The sequence below is a fragment of the Rhineura floridana genome, chromosome 1, assembly GCF_030035675.1.
Source record: "Rhineura floridana isolate rRhiFlo1 chromosome 1, rRhiFlo1.hap2, whole genome shotgun sequence".
In the NCBI taxonomy this organism is placed as follows: Eukaryota; Metazoa; Chordata; class Lepidosauria; order Squamata; family Rhineuridae; genus Rhineura; species Rhineura floridana.
In genome coordinates, this window is record NC_084480.1 from 165,067,013 (window position 1) to 165,086,014 (window position 19,002).

At 43.6% G+C, this 19,002-nt stretch overlaps 1 protein-coding gene and 1 long non-coding RNA gene across 2 annotated transcripts in view; one reads left to right on the forward strand and one right to left on the reverse strand.

The window, feature by feature from the left end:
- The window catches only part of CRIP2 (cysteine rich protein 2), a 61,997-nt gene that overhangs the window by 12,386 nt on the left and 30,609 nt on the right, over positions 1-19,002 (reverse strand). The window contains exons 2-6 of the mRNA XM_061584320.1: positions 12,260-12,354; positions 4,737-4,794; positions 3,214-3,354; positions 1,315-1,383; positions 260-354 (exon numbers count right to left, since the gene is read on the reverse strand). Coding sequence (XP_061440304.1) covers positions 260-354; positions 1,315-1,383; positions 3,214-3,354; positions 4,737-4,794; positions 12,260-12,354 — 458 coding nt within the window. The remainder of the gene's footprint in view (positions 1-259; positions 355-1,314; positions 1,384-3,213; positions 3,355-4,736; positions 4,795-12,259; positions 12,355-19,002) is intronic.
- Positions 1-19,002, forward strand: part of LOC133364170 (uncharacterized) — a 33,557-nt gene that overhangs the window by 2,039 nt on the left and 12,516 nt on the right. The window lies entirely within an intron of this gene.

Below are 19,002 nucleotides of genomic sequence, written 5' to 3' on the forward strand. Positions count from 1 at the left end.
TTTTCTGGTGTCCTTGATCAATATTACATCTAGGCAAGGAGAAAGCAACTGATCATTCAGAAAAAAAGCAAGTGATCACACAAAAATGATTGTGAAGGGTCACTTTGTGGTAATTTTATCAAATATTAAATGTGAGAATCAGGCCAAAGCTGCAGCAGCTCACATCTCTTCTGAGTCCCAAACGTGCAAAAGATCTGCCAAACTCAGAGACACCTGTGTAAGAAAGTAGAGTTCGTATCCAAGCCTTGTGGTGACTTACCTCAGCGTGGCCTCCAGGAGTGAGAGTCTTCCCACAGCGCTCACAACGTAGGCAGGGGCGGTGCCAGTCCTTGCCCAGTGAAGTAACCTTCTCAGCTAGAACAAACAAGAAGCTACATGCAAATTCAACTCTCATTTGGGGCAGGAGAATTTCTAAGCCAATCTGCCCTCACTGAAATTGATGCTGTTTGTGACTTAGAGAAAAGCATCAGACAAAAGATCTTCAGAAGATCAGACAGATCACATCCAAAGCACTGCAAGTACCTGAAGGGTTTACAGAAGAAACATATAATGACATTCAGCATCCTGAGAGGTTCGGCTCCCCACCACCTTTGAAAGCAAGTTTTTTCCTCCTCCTAGGTGCAAATATATGTTTGCAAATTTTGGGAAAAATCTTCAAAGCTAGAAAGAGGCTTAGTTCCATGGATTGGAGATGAGGTTCCAATGTCTTATTTACTTAGCTTCTTTCTCCTAGCTGAAGTAGAATATATTATTACACAATGCAAATCTGCATGTTTTATGCAGGGCACAGAATTCAACTTTTTTAGATGCAGAATTGTTGTTACTTTGTTCCATGCATTCCTGTCTACAGGAGTCAGCAGGTCCTTAGGAATGCCATCCCCTTATGCAAATCAGAGTCCAATTAGGATCTGCCCACCTTTTCTAAGACAGAGTATGCTACTTAAGTATAAATCTAGAAGTTGTAGACAGTCACTGGACTGCCAAAAACCTCCAGGAACAGACTACATAGAAGTTGCAGTACTGGATAATTCTTTGCTTGGGCACAACTCTACAGGAAAGGTAGAACTTGCAATCTCAGGGACCAGAATGACCCTTAAATCCTTTGTCGTTCTAGCCACCAGCACACACCCTCTCCATTGTAAAACTAGGATGATGTATTCCTTTTAAAAACAATCAAAATGTATCTACCATTCTAGGTAGTGATAATCTCTGGCCACGGGGCTTAGTAGCACTGGCTTCACTGGGCCACAACATCTCACTGTATCTTTGAGGCAAAGATGAGGCAGATGCAGCACAGGCTAGGACAATACTCACCAAAGTAGACCTTCTTAGAGCAGCGTGGGCAGATGTTTGGCTCCCCGGTGAAGGTAGTAATGCTAGTAGCTGAAACACAAACAAGAAGTCATGAATCCCCGAAGTTGCCCAACTCCAGTCTTAAGAACTGGATCAGACAGATGTTAATCTTCCTTGGAAGTATACACCCATCAGGCAACCAGCTCTGAACCCAGCAAATTATGAGCAAGTTTGCGAAAGACCACACCCACCAATCTCGATCCCCCCCCGTTACTGTGTGTTGTATGTGCACAGTAAAGTTAAACTATAGTTTAAAGGTGAACAAGCAGTGAGCTTATTCATGCTGCTGAAATCGTGGCCACTTTGCTCCTCCCCCACTCCTGCCGTGCAGCCTAAGCAAATGATAGTCTGGCTTAGCAGTACATCTGAATCTGAGCTCTTGGTTTGTTTCCCTCCAAACACAGCTTGAGCTGTAGCAAAGGTTTGTCCACGGCTTAGCTCTTGTGGTTTGCTGGGGGAAAACAAACCACAAACCTGGGTTTGGATGTAATGTTTGTTCAACTCTGCAGCAGCAGGAGTGAAGCAGCTACGATTTTCGCCCCATGCACCAACACATTCACCTCTAAACCATAACAACACTGGAGGCGTTCAAGAGGCAGCTGGACAGCCACCTGTCAGGTATGCTTTAATTTGGATTCCTGCATTGAGCAGGGGGTTGGACTCGATGGCCTTATAGGCCCCTTCCAACTCTATGATTCTAACTAAGGGTTTTAAGTGATATGTGAACCAGGACTAAAAGAGATGGGGTTAGGAAGTCTGCTTACTGTCTAGAGCCAGGTCTGCAACATTCAGGCGGATGCTAAGAAGATCTCTCTCAAAGGAAAAGTAGGGCAGTTTATGGTTCCGATTAAAAGACCAGAGGAAATATTCCAGGAAAAAAAATCAAGGGTCAGGAAACTGTGCTTCTGTGGCCTGCACAGCTACCAATCATTACTCTCAGATCACAGCCCTTCCCCAGTCAATGTCCTAAATAACAGAATAAAATTTACAATGTCTTAGTTTTGAATTTGGGGTTTCTTAATTTAAAAGTATATCCAAGGGCTGTGTGTATTCTACACTAAAAACAAATAAGCTTTTTAATTTTACCATCTTTATTATGTAATGTGCATTTTAATTGCTTTGCACAACTTATTCTGGTTTTCTTATCCTGGAGAGAGACAAAGAATTATACAGTGCATGGAAGTCCAAGCCCCATCCAATGGCAATCATATTCAGCCACCATTCAGGCTTCTGAGTGTTCAGAAAACATTGCTCACAAGCTTCCAAAGCATTTATTTCCCACCATAAGGGCTAGACACTTGTTCCCCACTTTTGGGGACACTTGCACAGGCTAAGGCAACAGGATTCCCCTCTCCCCCTCTGAGTACACACTGTGCCATCCCCAAATCTGCTCTGGAGGGTGGGGGGGGAACCCCCAGAATAGATTTAGGGGACATATGAGGGAAGGAGAGGGAGAGATTGTTATTGCACCAGGAGAAATCCTTGCACTGGTGGACTGATCTGCTTAGTGCTACACTGAATACAACCCAAACAGTCTCAGGAAGCTCAATTCTGTGTCCAGTACCACATTATGTACCTTTTCACCACTTCTGTAGAATTGCAGCAAGAAAACCACAGCCCTGAGTATACTCAACTCTGGTTGAGGACTAGCAAGGATCAGCAAGCTGGATAGGAAGGTGGCTATCAGAATCCTTGAAATGAAACCACAAAATTTCCCCATTCCTCAGAGGAGAATTGAAGAAACAGAGGTTTGTAGGATATCACCTGCCATAACCCCAAAGCCCTGCAGCAACCCTCCCTCTGTTTCCTGTTCCAGTTGCCTTTTGGGGGCATCCAGCTTTCCTCTGTCCCAATGCTCACCTTTGCTGGGTCCCTTAGGTGCAGCACTCACTTTCTTTTCTTCCACCACCTTGGATATGTGCTCAATAGGGCCTGGTGCCACCTGTCCTTCAGTCTGGGGCTTATCATAGATGTAGGATCCTGCCCCTCCAATATTCACACCTGGAAATGGAATACGAGAAGTCGGAAGGGCTTTTGCCAAAAGAGAATTACTCTTCCATTCTCAGCAGGGATGTCTATATATTTTGGAGAAGCAATGAAGTATTGACATCTAGACTCTTTCCTTGGTTGCCGTCACTGGCAAAAAGCTATCCCCCCTGCCACCATGGCAACTAAAGCCATCATAGGAACACAGGAAGCCACTTTATACCAAGTCAGATTATTGGTCAATGTAGCTTACCCCCCCAGGGTTTCAGACAGCAGTCTTTCCTAGCTGGACCTGGAGATGCCAGGGGTTTTTATTTATTTTTATTTATTTTATTTCATTTATATACCGCCCTAAGCCTGACGGCTCTCTGGGCGGTGTACACAAGAGATAAAAACAGCACAATATATAACTACAATAAACACAATAAAGTCAAAAACCAAAAACAAACAAATAACAACAAAAAGCAAACAGCATCATAATACAACATAAAAAGTACAGTTAAAATACACTTTAAAAACAGATTAAAATACACTTTAAAATGCCTGGGAGAATAAAAAGGTTTTCACCTGACGCCGAAAGGATAGCAGCGTCGGCACCAGGCGCACCTCATCGGAAAGACTGTTCCACAATTCAGGGGCCACCACCGAAAAGTTGAACCTACATGCAAAATCTGTATTCGCCTAGTGAGCTACAACCCTTATCCTATGTCCCAGTACTATTAAAAATTTATTTGGCCGCTACCTTCCCTACTTGATGATTTCTGGATACAGCAGCGAAATTCTCTAGCAATATAGTGTCTGCGGGGAACAGGGTGTTTTCAATAGCACTTAAGATACTTTGCTAGGGAGGCTCTGAAAATAAAGGCCTCCCCTGTTCCCTTACCTTCTTAGAAAGTCAGCGAATGTTACTCTCCATTAGCATATTAGGGGAATTCACCACAAGAGTGAATGTTTGCACCAAAGAAAGTTCCCCACAGTAAATATTACCTTTAAAAACCCCCACAGCTTTGCACAAGGTAAATATTACACACAAACATATTTATGTATTCTCTGGAACCTGGGGGGGGGGAGAAGACTGGAGCAGTTAAAGCAGGGACGGAGTGGAACATCCCCCACAGTAGCACTTTTCGGTTCCAAATAATGCCTTTCCACAGTATTTTCCTTACATAAGTTTACACGCAACACTTTATTCTGCCCAAAGTAGTTCATAATTCAATCCAAGCAAACCCGAAGCTACAAGGTATGCCACACCAGAGATGTGTGAAGGAAGGGATTATATCAACTCAAAACTGATGTCTTTGGCTGGCTATGGGGATGAGAAGGTGTCGGAGAGATCAATTTAGCAGCATTTATATCTGGAGCTGAAACTGGCCGACAGCTTGGAAAGAGATACATACCTTTTGGTCCAAACAATGTTGCATAACAGGGTTTGTGACAATAAGGCTTCCCATCGTGCTAAGAGAGAGAAATGGCAACTATTAGACTAGCCAGGGTTAAGAAAAGATAATTAGATTCATACAATTGCTTATGAAAGGCTGACAGTCACTAGATTATCATAAACATTTCATAAGGAGCCTGGAGATACCACAGGGTTTTATTATTTTATATGAGATTTTAGATTTGCCTTCTGCTCTCAAAGCGCTCATTGCAAAATTTAAATATTTTAAAAATATTTTAACAAGATACTATAGCCAATAAAACATAGAGGGTTTTCAGGGATATTTAGAAAATTGTAAAGGGTAGAGCGAAGACCTGCAAAAATAATACATTTTCAAGTGATAACCAAAAAACAAAGTGTTGTATTCAGAGTAGACCCAATGAAATTAATGAACCTGTTAGCCATGTCTATTAACTTCAATGGGTCTACTCTGAGTAGGACTAGCACTGATTATCACCAAAGCATGCACACTCACACCAGAGATACAGGAGCTAGATGGTGGTCCCAGAGGAAGGAGCTCCAAATCCTGTGTGCTGCAACAAAGAAGGGCCTTTCTACTGTCCCCACAAGAGTTACTGGTGAAGCTCATTCAAGCCAGGCGTGGAGGAAGTAATTGCTCCATAAAAAAAGAAAAGCCTGCCTCAAAATTGAAGCCCCTCCCCCCACACACACTGATCAAAATTTGAGCTGGCAAAGAATTTGCAGCTTCCTTCCCCCTACCTTTGCCAGTCCTCCCTATCCCCAAAGCCCTCTGCACCAGCCCCCCAAATATCCTCCTCCACCCCATCCCTTCCCTCACCTGGCAAACAGTTGTGCTGGCGGCAGAGAGAGGGTTGTTCCTTCCCTCTCTCCTCATCACCCTGATGCACTAAGAAGCGATGTGCTGAGTCACAAGGCCTGGAGGCTATTGGGAGATGCAATTTGCAGAGGACTAGAGCAATACATCTCCAATGGGCTCTTGGCCCTTCTGCTCCTTTGCACCGTGAACAACAAGGCAGGAGAGGAAACAAGTATCCCCTCTCTTCTCACAAGCTGCTGCTGCTGCCAAGCACCGCTTGCCAGGTTAAGGAAATTTAAGAGGGGCATGTTGGTGGGCTAGGATGGAGGGCTTTGGGGACAAGTGTTGGTTTGGCTCAGAAAAGTTATCCAACTTCTTGAATCATTTCTGAGAGGAAAGGGATGTCCTGACAGTGGCAGGGCATGCAAGAGGGCCTCTCCTGCTAACCTCAACAGATGGATAGTATCATACAGAAGAAGAAGATGGAAAAGCTTGGTGACACCACATGGGCACCCTGAGCAAAAAACGTGCCACTCATCAGCGAGTGGTGGATAAAAATATCTTTTTCTTAGGGTGGTTGTTCAAACCATACCAATGTGGATTCTGACCAAAAAAGTAGTGCACTCCTTCTCTCTTTTCAAATACAGGAGTAGGATTTAATTTGAAAATAGAAGTGATCCGGATTTCCTGATGAACAAGCAATAACAGAATAGCTCAGAGCACATGGGTTGCTTATGCATTGTTACCAACTAAAGCTATGCAGTTCCCCTTTTCCAAAACCCAACTTTCCCCCTTCACACTTATAGGCAGATACAAACACATGCCCAAAGCAGGTTCACAGACCCTGCCCCTTTTCCCTGTAAAACCTGGTGGAAGCAACTTGAGTGTGTGTGTTTTTAATTCACTTCAAATATATTTTGCAACTGATTGGCACTGTCGCCCCTCCCAGATGTGGCCCATGGAAGAACTTTGCCGTAGGTGACTAGTGTGCTCACAGCCTCAGCTCTTCTCCTTGACTTCCAAGGTCTTTCCAGCTTCTTTTCCAGATGCCTTTATTGCCTGTGTCCCAAATAGCTCTCTCAAGAGCACAGAAGGCCGGTCAAGATCTCCTTCCACAAGGTCTGACATCTCAGCATTGTCCCCAGATCTTCCTTATGTCCTAAAGAGATCTCTTTCAGCTCTCCATTTTCCTTCCCATCATTCTCACCAACTGCCCACTTTTACTATCACTTCTTATTCCCATTCTCTCTCATCTCCCTGGTCACCAGCAAACTCAGCCACTCATTCCAACTTTGCTCCCTCCCAAGTGGCCATTCCTCTACAAGATTCATTGCTGGTGCTTGCTTCCATCTTCTCTGAGACAAGATCCTATTCTCTAGTTGCCCACTGCTGCTGTTCACAATCTCGATATGCCATTTCTTCCCTCACACAGGGGCATATCTGTACACACCCACATGCAGAGCTAGCTCACTCTCGGAATCCTTCAGTCAAGCCACCAGCTTTCTGCTTCTCTTTAGACACATCCATTTATGTTAACAATTCTGCCCCCTAGCACAAAGGGAACCCTTTCTTGAGAAGGAATACGTAAGTCCCATTGGTCTGTGACAGCACATTGTTTGTCACTCCTGGAAAGTCTCTCCTCTTCGGGACACTTTTGCCTCTCCAGATCATGACCTGTAGCGAGAGCCTCAGAAGTGCAGAAAACAACGTTGGCATTATCTGCTCCCAACGGTCATCAGGAGCCAATTTGTGAGAGGAAAGAGTGATAAGACATGAACATATTTTCCCCTTAATGAAAGGAATGTGCTGCTTGTACTGCCATAGAAGGAAAAGGCAAATACAGCCAGAGAAGGCTTGAGAAAATATTCTTCCATTGCCCTGCAGTGGCAGCTAGTCACCAGTTAGCAGACAGAGAGAAGCAGCAGTTGTGGCGTGCAGTGAAGACTGAATCCTTCACTGCTCACTCAGCCACCACATGAAGCAGAGAAGAAAGAGAAAATTGCTGGGTGTGACTCCTTCAAGAGTGGATCATGGTCCAATCAGGAAGAACCTTGCCAAATTCCCTGGCAGAGCACTCAGGAGCTGACTAGACACACCTTTAAAGAGAAAATGCTTCTGGTGTGAGTCACTTTCCTCAGGTTTCACATAACGGGGAATCTCATGTGTTGGATTGGAGACTTCTAGCTATGGCTCTTTTATGATACATGGATGCACTTTATACACAGACACCCTTTTCTTCCATTCTACCTACAACATTCAAACGGAGGAATTATCCAAGTCAGTTTGAGCTAGAAGCAGCCATGTACCCATATGCCATTTCCAGTCTTTCAGTCCAACTTGCACATGGAAAGGATGTAACAGATAGTCAAACATGCCGCCTTCCGTGTAAGAAGCTAGAATTACATGTAGTGGCGTTCCAGAAGGGCACCACTAACAATTCTAGCTTGACCAACAGATGCCCTTCTTAAGTGGCACTGCAATGCCTGCTTCTAAGATATTAGAATGAGAGCTGTGGAAATGGGAAGGGCACAGAACGGTGAGAAAACAGAGTCACTTAAAAAAGGACTGTTGGTATGGGGCAATGAGGAAGAGAAAAGAGACAAGGAAAAGAGCAGAATGATGAAAAATTGGAGAGAGAGTGACCTGGCAGAGAAGGAAATGAAAAGACAAGAAAACATGGTTAGAGGAAAGTTTGGCTGATGCAAAAAGAAAAGGGGGGAAAAGGCAGCAGAAAGAAGCAATTGCTCCCTCTGCTGCAGCAGCCACATTTCCTATCCAGCAAAAGGTAAGCAGACCATAGCCCTGGTCAGGCCCCCCTCACCACCACTTGCACTTGTAACACACATGCAGAGATATCACAGAGATCACTGTGCCTAGACCAAGAACTTAAACTTATCTCTATGGAGACAGAGGGTGGGCAGGAGGAAGGAAGTTTACTGCTGCCACCACGTAAGAAAAGGGGAGAGGAGAGGTGTTGGGGATCTGGCAGGCTGCGATGGAGGCCAAAGTGCAATGGGGAAAATGTAAAATATATGGGTTTGGGCCTTGCAAAGGTAGGAAGGACAGCAAGAGCTAGAAAATAGAGGAGAAAGAACCAGAAGAGTTGAAGGACCAATAGTTACTGGTTCAACAGTGAGAAGAATGAGTAGTAACTTGAAAGTCTTGGGTTGGGGGTACATATCAAGCAACTTGGAGCAGTGGTGGCTTTGGGTGGAGGGGGGGCAGCAAACTGGGCAACCCCCCGCAGGCCCAAAATCATGTACAAAATCCTGCCTGCCTCCTTCATAATCAGTCAGTTTCAATCTGCCCTGCCTTTGCTTTAACTCAGCAGCATTACAGGGAAGCAAGCAAGCAATACCCTCTCTACAAAAATGCAGGCAGAGAGCCTTCCCCCCTCCCCAAGCCAGGCCCATCCACATCAGTAGCCCACTAGTTTCTTGGCTGGGACCTGGAAGAGAACAGAGTCGCAATTTCACAGGTATTGTTTCACAATGAGATCTCAGCAGAGTGGAGGAAATATTGCCCTTCAGCCTTTTCCACTGGTTCTGACCAGAGCTGAAGAATGGGGGAGGTGGCACTGCAGGTAACACAGCTGCTGAACAATACTTCACATTATTCTCACTGTAGGGTTGCTCCTGGTGAAAGGACATTTTCAAAGCTGAAAGTGATATATATATATATAAAAATCTGCAGTCTTCTATGCCACAAGCACATTTAGCCAGATTAGCACTGATTTCAGCTTAATGTAAAATTGGGCAAGGTTTGGATTACAGTGATTTGATTAAGACCTTTTGTTTCCAAGAAGGCTCAGAAAAGTTTATTTCGTTAAATAGGGCACTAGAGAATTGGGTCTTAAATGATTAATCACTATACCATTATTTATCAGTGAACTGGCTATCATCAATTCACCGTATGTCCTTCCTACCATGATGTCATACAATTTTTGAAAGGATTTTTTAAAGAGGGGGGGCTGTTTCTGTTTATGTAAGCGCATCACATCTGCTTTGTTTCTTTTTATTTATGTCTTGTCTTTGTGTATTTACAGTGTAGTGTTGATATAATGTATTCGGTAATATTCTGTACTCCAGCTGTAATACAAATTGATCACAGTGAATGTATTATGATACATTTATCCATATGTTCATTATAGGTACACACATAGAATTAAGTGAAATTTTATGCTTGACTTGTTTTCATATCTTTGAGGGGGCTCAAATGACTCTTGCCCCCAAAACCCTAGAGCCACCACTGCTTAGAGCAGCGACGTATGAATTCTTTGGTAGTTAGACACTCTGGCTCTTGGGCAACAAGACATCACTTGTTATCGGGAAACATTCAGGAAAAAGGCTATGATGAGACCCCAAACATAGGCAAGCCTTTGTAGATCACCGAGTCTCACGTAGTCTGATCCCCAAGCAAGCAACCTGAGTTCTCCTTGAACCCTCCCAAACTGCTAAATAATAGTAAAATGGCATAAAAGGAGAGCAGCTTCCATGCGGGAATGTGCCTCCTGATAACCTGGGCAGAAAACCGCTTAGCTTCTATATTAGTGGAGAATGTTCAGGTGGACTGACTGAGTAGATGCCATCAACCGAGGAGAGTGGTTCCTGAATCTGGAGACATTCCAGGAGATTGAGGAGACGATCGGTTGACCTGTTTGTGACACATGCCAACCTGAAGATTATGCAGGTTACCTGAAAGACTGCCTGCCCTTGAATAGACCTGGAATATCACTTAGATCCTCTGGGGAAATTCTACTTGCAGTCTCACACCCTACCGAATATGATAGGGTGGTGATCCAAAAACGGGCATTTTCTGCTGCGGCCCCTGTACTGTGGAATGCTCTTCCCTTTGCCATATGTGAAACAGCAACCATCAGTTGCTTCAGATGTCTTGTAAAGGGTTATCTTTTTGCCCACACTTTCCTTTACCCATAAAACTGGCTTTCATGTTTATGAAGCCCCTCCATCTTTGCTTTATTTGCTTTTATATGTTTTTATACTGTTGCTTTATTGGGTTGAGGTTGCATTTTTAATGGGTGTGAGTATTGTTTTTAATTGTACATAGTGTATACCACTTGGAGGTTGGTTGTTGTTTTTTACCATTAAATGGTTTAGAAATGCTTTTTAATCAATAAATAAAGGCTAGTAGCCATGATGGCTATATTCTGCTTCCATTGTTGGATGCTCATCACTGCCCACTCTGTTTAGGGAATGGAGGCTTCAGCCACTGGACAACAATGCCTCCATAGAGGATATCTGCAAGACATCTAAGTAGACAATAAATCATTTATCTTCTTCCTGCCCAGTTGCTTTGTGCTTCTTTTCCTAGTTTTTGGGGACCCCCTTTTTTGGTTGCACTTGCCTATTGTGGTCTAGGACAGTTACTTGGGCTAATCTCTCTACTTCTGTGAGACTCTTACAAGTAGTATAATGTGGTTCTTCTTCTCCTGCTTAGTCTAAGGACACTACCCTTTGCTGTCTGCCCCACTCCTCCACTGACCAAGAATGTAAAGCTGAGTTACTGCAAAATGTTCTTCTGGTGAGTGGAGAGTACAGCAAACAGGTCCACCTATGCAGTGAAGGTTGCATTTTGCAATGAGAACTGATGGGGTGCAAAGTGTCATCAGCATGTTCTCTCTCCCATCAGATTCTAAGAAAGCTGTAGAAGTCGCGAATAAGTGTCAGAATTCAGTGAAGGGCCAGATGTGGGCTAACAAGCCGATCCAGATACGTCAGGCATCTCTTAGTAGGAAAGATTTCTGACATGGGAATAGGATGCAGCCTGCTGTAGATGGGACTGAACTTCTAGTAAGCAGATACGTAGCCTACAAGTGCTCTTGAATCCAGCTTTGCTCTTGGAGTGCAGGCTATTGCCAGGAAAGTTTTTACTCAGGTTTGGCTTGTGTGCCAGCAACAGCATTTCTGGGGCAGGCTAAACTGTCCTGCTTATGTAAAGTTTAGGTAACTGTCATTCAGTCTGGAAAAGTGTCTAGAAAAACTTCAAGTAATACAAAATGCAGTTGCCAAGCTGCTGATGGGCACCCACCTATTCAATAATTGGCTTCATTGGTTCCCAATTTGTTTCCAAGCACAATTCAAGATGTTGGTTCTTACCATTAAAACCCTAAATGGGTTGGGACCATTTCCTCCCACATGAACCATCCTGGACACTGCAGACATTGGTGGAAGCCCTGCTCCATGCTCCTTCCACTGCTGAGATGTGGAGGATGGAAATGTAGGGCATACATAGTCTAATTATCAGTTGTGCCCAGACTGTAGATAAATTATTTTTCCTTTTGGGGAAACACAAACATGGCTACTAACTTCTGTCACTGAAAAGATTCTCATGGTGAACTGTCTTTGTGCAAAGTGAAACTGGAAACTCATCTAATGCTAGGAATTCCAGACAACCTTGTGAACTAGAGAGTATGCTGCGTTGGAGGCTCATAGGATGGGAAGCACTGCCCCTAACTGCTACAGTGCAGAGCTGGAGCTGTCCATCCTGCATATGAAAATACAGCTGTCTCCAAGTATCTTGAGGACAAACCCCTTGTTGACTAATGGAGTATCGGGCAGAATTCTGTAGAGAGGCTATTACAACAGGCCTAAAATTTGTCCATCAGGTTGCAAACCAAATGCAGTCACTCCCAGAAACTGTACAAACACCATGTTACAGCAGGCCCTGTCCAATGCCCCTCTTACCTCGGCATGCCCACCAGGGGTCAGGGTCTTGTTGCAGCGCTCACACTTCAAACAGAACTTGTGCCAGTCTTTACCCAAGGAAGTTACTTTCTCGGCTGCATAGAAGAGAAACAAGAGAACTTACCATCAAAATATGAAGGTTCAGACAACTGTGAAATAGCTTCCCATGGCAAGCATTACATCCTCATTGTCAGCTACACCCAACACAGATTTATTTCCATTTACAGCAAACTATGCATTTCAAGGGTACTGCTGTTAAGGGAAATACTCTGAAATGCACTGTTCCCCATGTTGTGTCTGCTGCATGACCCAATTACCTTGTTTGGAACAGCATTAGATGCTTCCTACTACTGTTTCTTTAAAGGCATTCTGTAATGTAGTCTGTTTCCCCATTTGTCTTCAGATGAAGGTGACACTCAGCAGTCCTATGTGGCTGATACTTGCCCCCCACTTTATTGAACAGGCCTACTACATGCCTCAGTCATCCATCTCTCCATCCCTCCATCCATTTATTTATTTATTATTTGATTTATATCCCACCCTTCCTCCTCTACGCTCCAACGGCAAATGTAGAAGACGAGGAACTGGAGAGATTTTACACAGAAGTACAGGAGAAAATTGATCACACACCAAAACAAGATATGATGATAATCATGGGGGACTGGAATGCAAAAGTAGGGAACAGAGAAGAACTAAGAATTGTCGGGAAATGGGGCTTAGGAGACACAAATGAAGCAGGAGAAAGACTTATTGAATTCTGTGAAGCCAATAATTTCTTGCAAACACATTTTTTGAGCAACCAAAAAGATAACTGTACATGTGGATTTCACCAGATGGTCAATACAGGAATCAAATTGATTATATAATTGGCAACAGAAGATGGAGAAGTTCCATACTTTCTGCAAAAACAAGACCAGGAGCAGACTGCGGTACAGATCATGAACTGGTCGTATTGAAAATCAGAGTAAAGCTAAAGAACAACAACAAATGCCAAAATACAATTTAAATAACATCACAGAAGAACTATGGACTGAAGTCAGAGACATTATCAGGGAAGAATGCAAAAAGACAATACCTCTAGTTAAAAAGAGATAAAGACCTCAATGGATGACTGAAGAAACTCTTCAAATGGTTAAAGAGAGAAGGAAAGCAAAAGCAAGAGGAGATAGAAACATGGTCAGAACACTAAATGCAACAATACAGCAAGTGGTACGTAGAGACAAAGAGAACTATTATAATAGTTATTGTACAGAAATAGAAGAAAACAAAAATGGAAGAACAAGAGCCCTATTCCAAAAGATTAGAGAAATGAAAGGGAAATTTAAACCGAGAGTAGGGATGTTGAATAATCAACAGGGCAACACACTGACTGACTGAGATGAAATAAAAGGAAGATGGAAGCAATACACTGAAGAAGTCTATAAAAGAGATGCCAGGATGGCAGATTCATTCACGGAGGAACCATATGATAAAGAACCAGAAATTTTAGAATGCGAGGTGAAAGCTGCTCTTAAAATACTTGGAAGAAACAAATCACCAGGAATAGATGGCATACCAATAATGTTGCTACAAGCTACTGAGACTGAATCTGTCCACATTTTCACAAAAATTTGTCAAGAAATATGGAAACTAAACAATGGCCCACAGACTGGAAGTGTTCAATATATATCCCAATTCCAAAGAAAGGGGATCCAAGGGAATGCAGTGATTATCCAACTATTGCCTTAATATCCCATGCAAGTAAAGTAATGCTCAAGATTCTACAACAAAGGCTCTTACCATATATGGAGCGAGAAATCCCAGACGTCCAAGCTGTATTTAGAAAGGGAAGTGGCACCAGAGATCATATTGCAAACATACGTTGGATAATGCAACGGAGCAAGAAATTTCAGAAGAAAATCACCCTGTGCTTTATAGACTACAGCAAAGCCTTTGACTGTGTAGATCATGAAAAACTATGGAATGCTTTAAAAGAAATGGGGGTGCCACAACATCTGATTGTCCTGATGTGCAACCTATACTCTGGACAAGAGGCTACTGTAAGGACAGAATATGGAGAATCTGATTGGTTCCCAACAGAAAAGGGTGTGAGACAGGGGTGTATTTTATCACCCTATTTGTTTAATCTGTATGCAGAACATATACATAAAGCAGGACTGGACCAAGATGAAGGAGGTGTGAAAATTGGAGGGAGAAATATCAATAATTTAAGATATGCAGATGATACCATACTAGTAGCAGAAACCAGTAATGATTTGAAACGAATGCTGATGAAAGTTAAAGAGGAAAGCACAGACGTCAAAAAAACTAAAGTAATGACAACAGAAGATTTATGTAACTTTACAGTTGACAATGAGGACATTGAACTTGTCAAGGATTATCAATACCTCTGCACAGTCATTAACCAAAATGGAGACAATAGTCAAGAAATCAGAAGAAGGCTAGGACTGGGTAGGGCAGCTGTGAGAGAACTAGAAAAGATCCTCAAATGGAAAGATGTATCACTGAACACCACAGTCAGGATCATTCAGACCATGGTATTCCCGATCTCTATGTATGGATGTGAAAGTTGGACAGTGAAAAAAGCAGGTAAGAGAGAAATCAACATTTGAAATGTGGTGTTGGAGGAGAACTTTGTGCATGCCATGGACTGCGTAAAAGACAAATAATTGGGTATTAGAACAAATTAAACCAGAACTGTCACTAGAAGCTAAAATGATGAAACTGAGGTTATCATACTTTGGACACATAATGAGAAGACCTGATTCACTAGAAAAGACAATAATGCTGGGAAAAACAGAAGGGAGTAGAAAAAGAGGAAGACCAAACAAGAGATGGATTGATTCCATAAAGGAAGCCACAGACCTGAACTTACAAGATCTGAACAGGGTGGTTCGTGACAGATGCTCTTGGAGGTCACTGATTCATAGGGTTGCCATAAGTCGTAATTGACTTGAAGGCACATAGCACCAAAACTTCCTCCCAGTAGGAGCCCAGGGTGGCATGTCATTTGTGCCTCTACATGACTGTTCAGGTCTCAGTAACTCACCCTTCCACCTGTCACTTTGTTTTTCCAAGCAGACCTCAACCATGTAAGATTCCTGCTGGATCAGACCAAAGACCCATGTAGTCCAGCATTCTGTTTCTTCAGTGACTAATCAGATGCCTTTGGAAGCAATTGCACTCTCCTACTTGTGTGCCCCAGCAACTGGTAGATTAAATTCACTAATAGGCAAAAAAACCCCTTGAGGTTTAAGAATGCACCTATAGCCCACAGATATTTCTATCAAACTTTAAAAGGCAGGGAAATTGGGAAGCTACAATGAATGCACCAGGGGAGCAGGAATCCTGACCTCCTCTCTGAAATATTGTGCTGTCCTACAAATTTGTCAAAATGCAAACACAATTTGGGTTTGTCTTTCACAGTCCAATCCACTTCCTGTGTAGCTTGAAAGAATTTGGTAACATGTGCCTCTGAGCAAATTTTCCCCTCGTTTTACACTTTGAACTCTCTATTCTGTTTTGTGTATCGCCATGAAAACTTAGAGGGTTGTTAAGCAAGCGTTTATGAGTTTGGGATGATAAGTTGTGTAAGGTTTTGTTTTGAAACGTGCTTATGGGAAGCAGCAGAATGGCATGAGGGAAATTTTCAATTTAACATTGTGGAATGTGAAAATCCATGCTGGCTATAGTATTCAGCCACTCTTGTGGCTGTATAATATATGATCTAGTTTTATTTTAGTATGAAAGCAGCTACCATTCTTTTTTAAAAAATTAATTTTTAAAAATAATTTATTTCTAAAAAAATAAATCAACATAATGTACAATATGCACAATAAATAAACTTATGCACAATAAATTAATGTGAGCAGCTACTAGATCTTTGTACACAGAATCTTCCTGTAACGCTTGGGGATTCCTATGTCCAGGTGAAGGCCAGCTATGAAGGCAAGCTTGCAAAGAGCTGTTTGCCCAATGTGGTTTGGTGCACTTCATTTTCCAATGAAGGGATTATGAAAAGAAAGAAAAAATGGGATAGCAATGCTATGTTGTTGCTCCAGAAACATCCCATGAATCCACTAACCTGCTCAAGAGGTGCTGTTCCCACCTCCTGCAGAAGTCCAGCAGAGGGAGAGCAGCTAGCTCTCCTAAATTCCATGGACAGCTTGGAAGGGGAAAGGAGGGCTGTTTCTTTTTGTGGGCTTTTTTGCACCTCTTGCAATAATAATAATAATAAATAAATTTTATTTGTTAGTCGCCTATCTGTCCGAATTAATGGACACTCTAGGCGACTTACAACAGCATGATAAAATACAATATACAATCTAAAACCACAATAATCAGTTAATCTAACATCAAAACATCAATTAATTAATATATCAAAAAGCTAATCCACCCCAAAATTCTTGTAGGCCTGCCTGAATAGCCAGGTCTTTCAAGCTCGGCGAAAACCCACCAGGGAGGAGGCATGTCGAAGATCATAAGGGAGAGAATTCCAGAGGGTGGGGGCCACAACCGAGAATGCCCTCTCCCTAGTCCGCACCAGCCTAGCTGTTTTGGCTGGTGGGACCAAGAGGAGGTCCTGTGTGGCTGATCTTGTGAGGCGGCCTAATTGGTGATGCTGGAGGCGGTCCTTCAGATAAACTGGGCTGAAACCGTATTGGGTTTTAAAGGTCAACACCAACACCTTGAATTGGGCCCAGTAAACCACTGGTAGCCAGTGAAGGTCTATTTATTTATTTATTTATTAAATTTATATACCGCCTGACTAGCAATAGCTCTCTGGGCGGTGAACATAAAATAGCATAAAAATACAATGAATAACAATATAATACTAAAATACAATCAACAATCCAATACAATAAACATTTTTAAAAGTAAATCAGTGTAACTTAAAATGCTTCAGAGAATAGGAAGGTTTTGACCTGGCGCCGGAAGGACAGCAGAGTCGGCGCCAGGCGTACTTCCTCGGGGAGACTGTTCCATAGTTCGGGGGCCACCACTGAGAAGGCCCTAGATCTTGTCATCACCCTCCGGGCCTCCCTGTGAGTTGGAACCCGGAGGAGGGCCTTCGTAGCATAACGTAGTGCACGGGCCGGTTCATATCGGAAGAGGCGTTCCGCAAGGTATCGTGGTGCCGCACCGTATAATGCTTTATAGGTTAATACCAACACTTTGAATCTAGCCCGGAAACATATTGGCAACCAGTGCAAGCTGGCCAGAACAGGTGTTATATGCTCGGACCGCTTGGTCCTTGTCAGCAATCTGGCCGCCGCATTTTGCACTAGTTGTAGCTTCCGAACTGTCTTCAAAGGTAGCCCTACGTAAAGTGCATTACAGTAATCCAAACGTGAGGTTACCAGAGCATTAATACTGGAGTAATGTGATCCCGGCGACGGCTATGCTTAATTAAGCGTGCCGCCGCATTCTGTACCAGCTGCAGTTTCCGGACCGTTTTCAAGGGTAACCCCACATAAAGCGCATTACAGTAGTCTAAACGAGAGGAGACCAGGGCATGTACCACCTGTGGGAGCAGATGTACAGGAAGGTAGGGTCGCAGTCTCTGTATCAGGTGTAATTGATACCAAGCCGCCCGGCTCACTGCCGAAACCTGAGCCTCCATGGACAGCTGGGAGTCAAGAACGACCCCCAGGCTGCGGACCTGGTCCTTCAGGGGTAATTTCACCCCATTAAGCACCAAGTCGATGTCTCCCAACCTTCTTTTGTCACCCACAAACAGCACCTCGGTCTTGTCGGGGTTTAGCTTCAGCCTGTTTTCGCCCATCCATCCACTCACGGACTCCAGGCACTTGGACATGGTCTTCACAGCCAACTCTGGTGAGGATTTAAATGAGAGATAGAGCTGAGTGTCATCTGCATATTGGTGACACTGCAGCCCAAAACTCCTGATGATGGCTCCCAGCGGCTTCACATAGATGTTAAATAGCATGGGGGAGAGGATAGAACCCTCTGGCACTCCACAATTAAGAGGCCAAGGGTCTGAAACCTCATCCCCCAATGCCACCTGTTGGTATCTGCCTGAGAGATAGGAATGGAACCACCGTAAAACAGTGCCCCCCACTCCCAATCCCTCTAGACGATTTAACAAGATACCGTGGTCAACGGTATCGAAGGCCGCTGAGAGGTCCAGGAGGACGAGGAAGATATATTCTCCCCTATCCAACGCCCTCCTCATATCATCCACCAGAGCGACCAAGGCTGTTTCAGTTCCATGTCCAGTCCTGAAGCCCGACTGGAATGGATCTAAATAATCTGCTTCATCCAAGTGAGCCTGTAGCTGTTTGGCCACCACTCGCTCTATCACCTTGCCCAAGAATGGTAGATTTGAGACTGGGCGAAAGTTGTTCAACTCTTGGGGATCCAAGGAGGACTTTTTCAAGATGGGCTTTATCACTGCCTCCTTGAGGGCTGATGGCATTGCACCCTCTTCCAAGGATGCCTTGATCCCTTCGCCCAGTCTTTCTTTACAGCTCAGAATGAGCCATGAAGGGCAAGGATCCAGCAGAGAAGTGGTTGGTTTCACAGTACCAAGCACCTTGTCCACTTCCTCAGCGAGGAGAGGCTGAAACCGATCCCACCGGACCGGTGTGCAACTGGCTGACTCTGGTCCACTTCCTGTATCCACGGCGTATGGAATTGTGCTCTTCAGGCGCTCAATTTTATCGGCAAAGTGTTTGGCAAATGTGTCACAGGAGGCTTTAGAATGTTCCATAGGTTCCTGA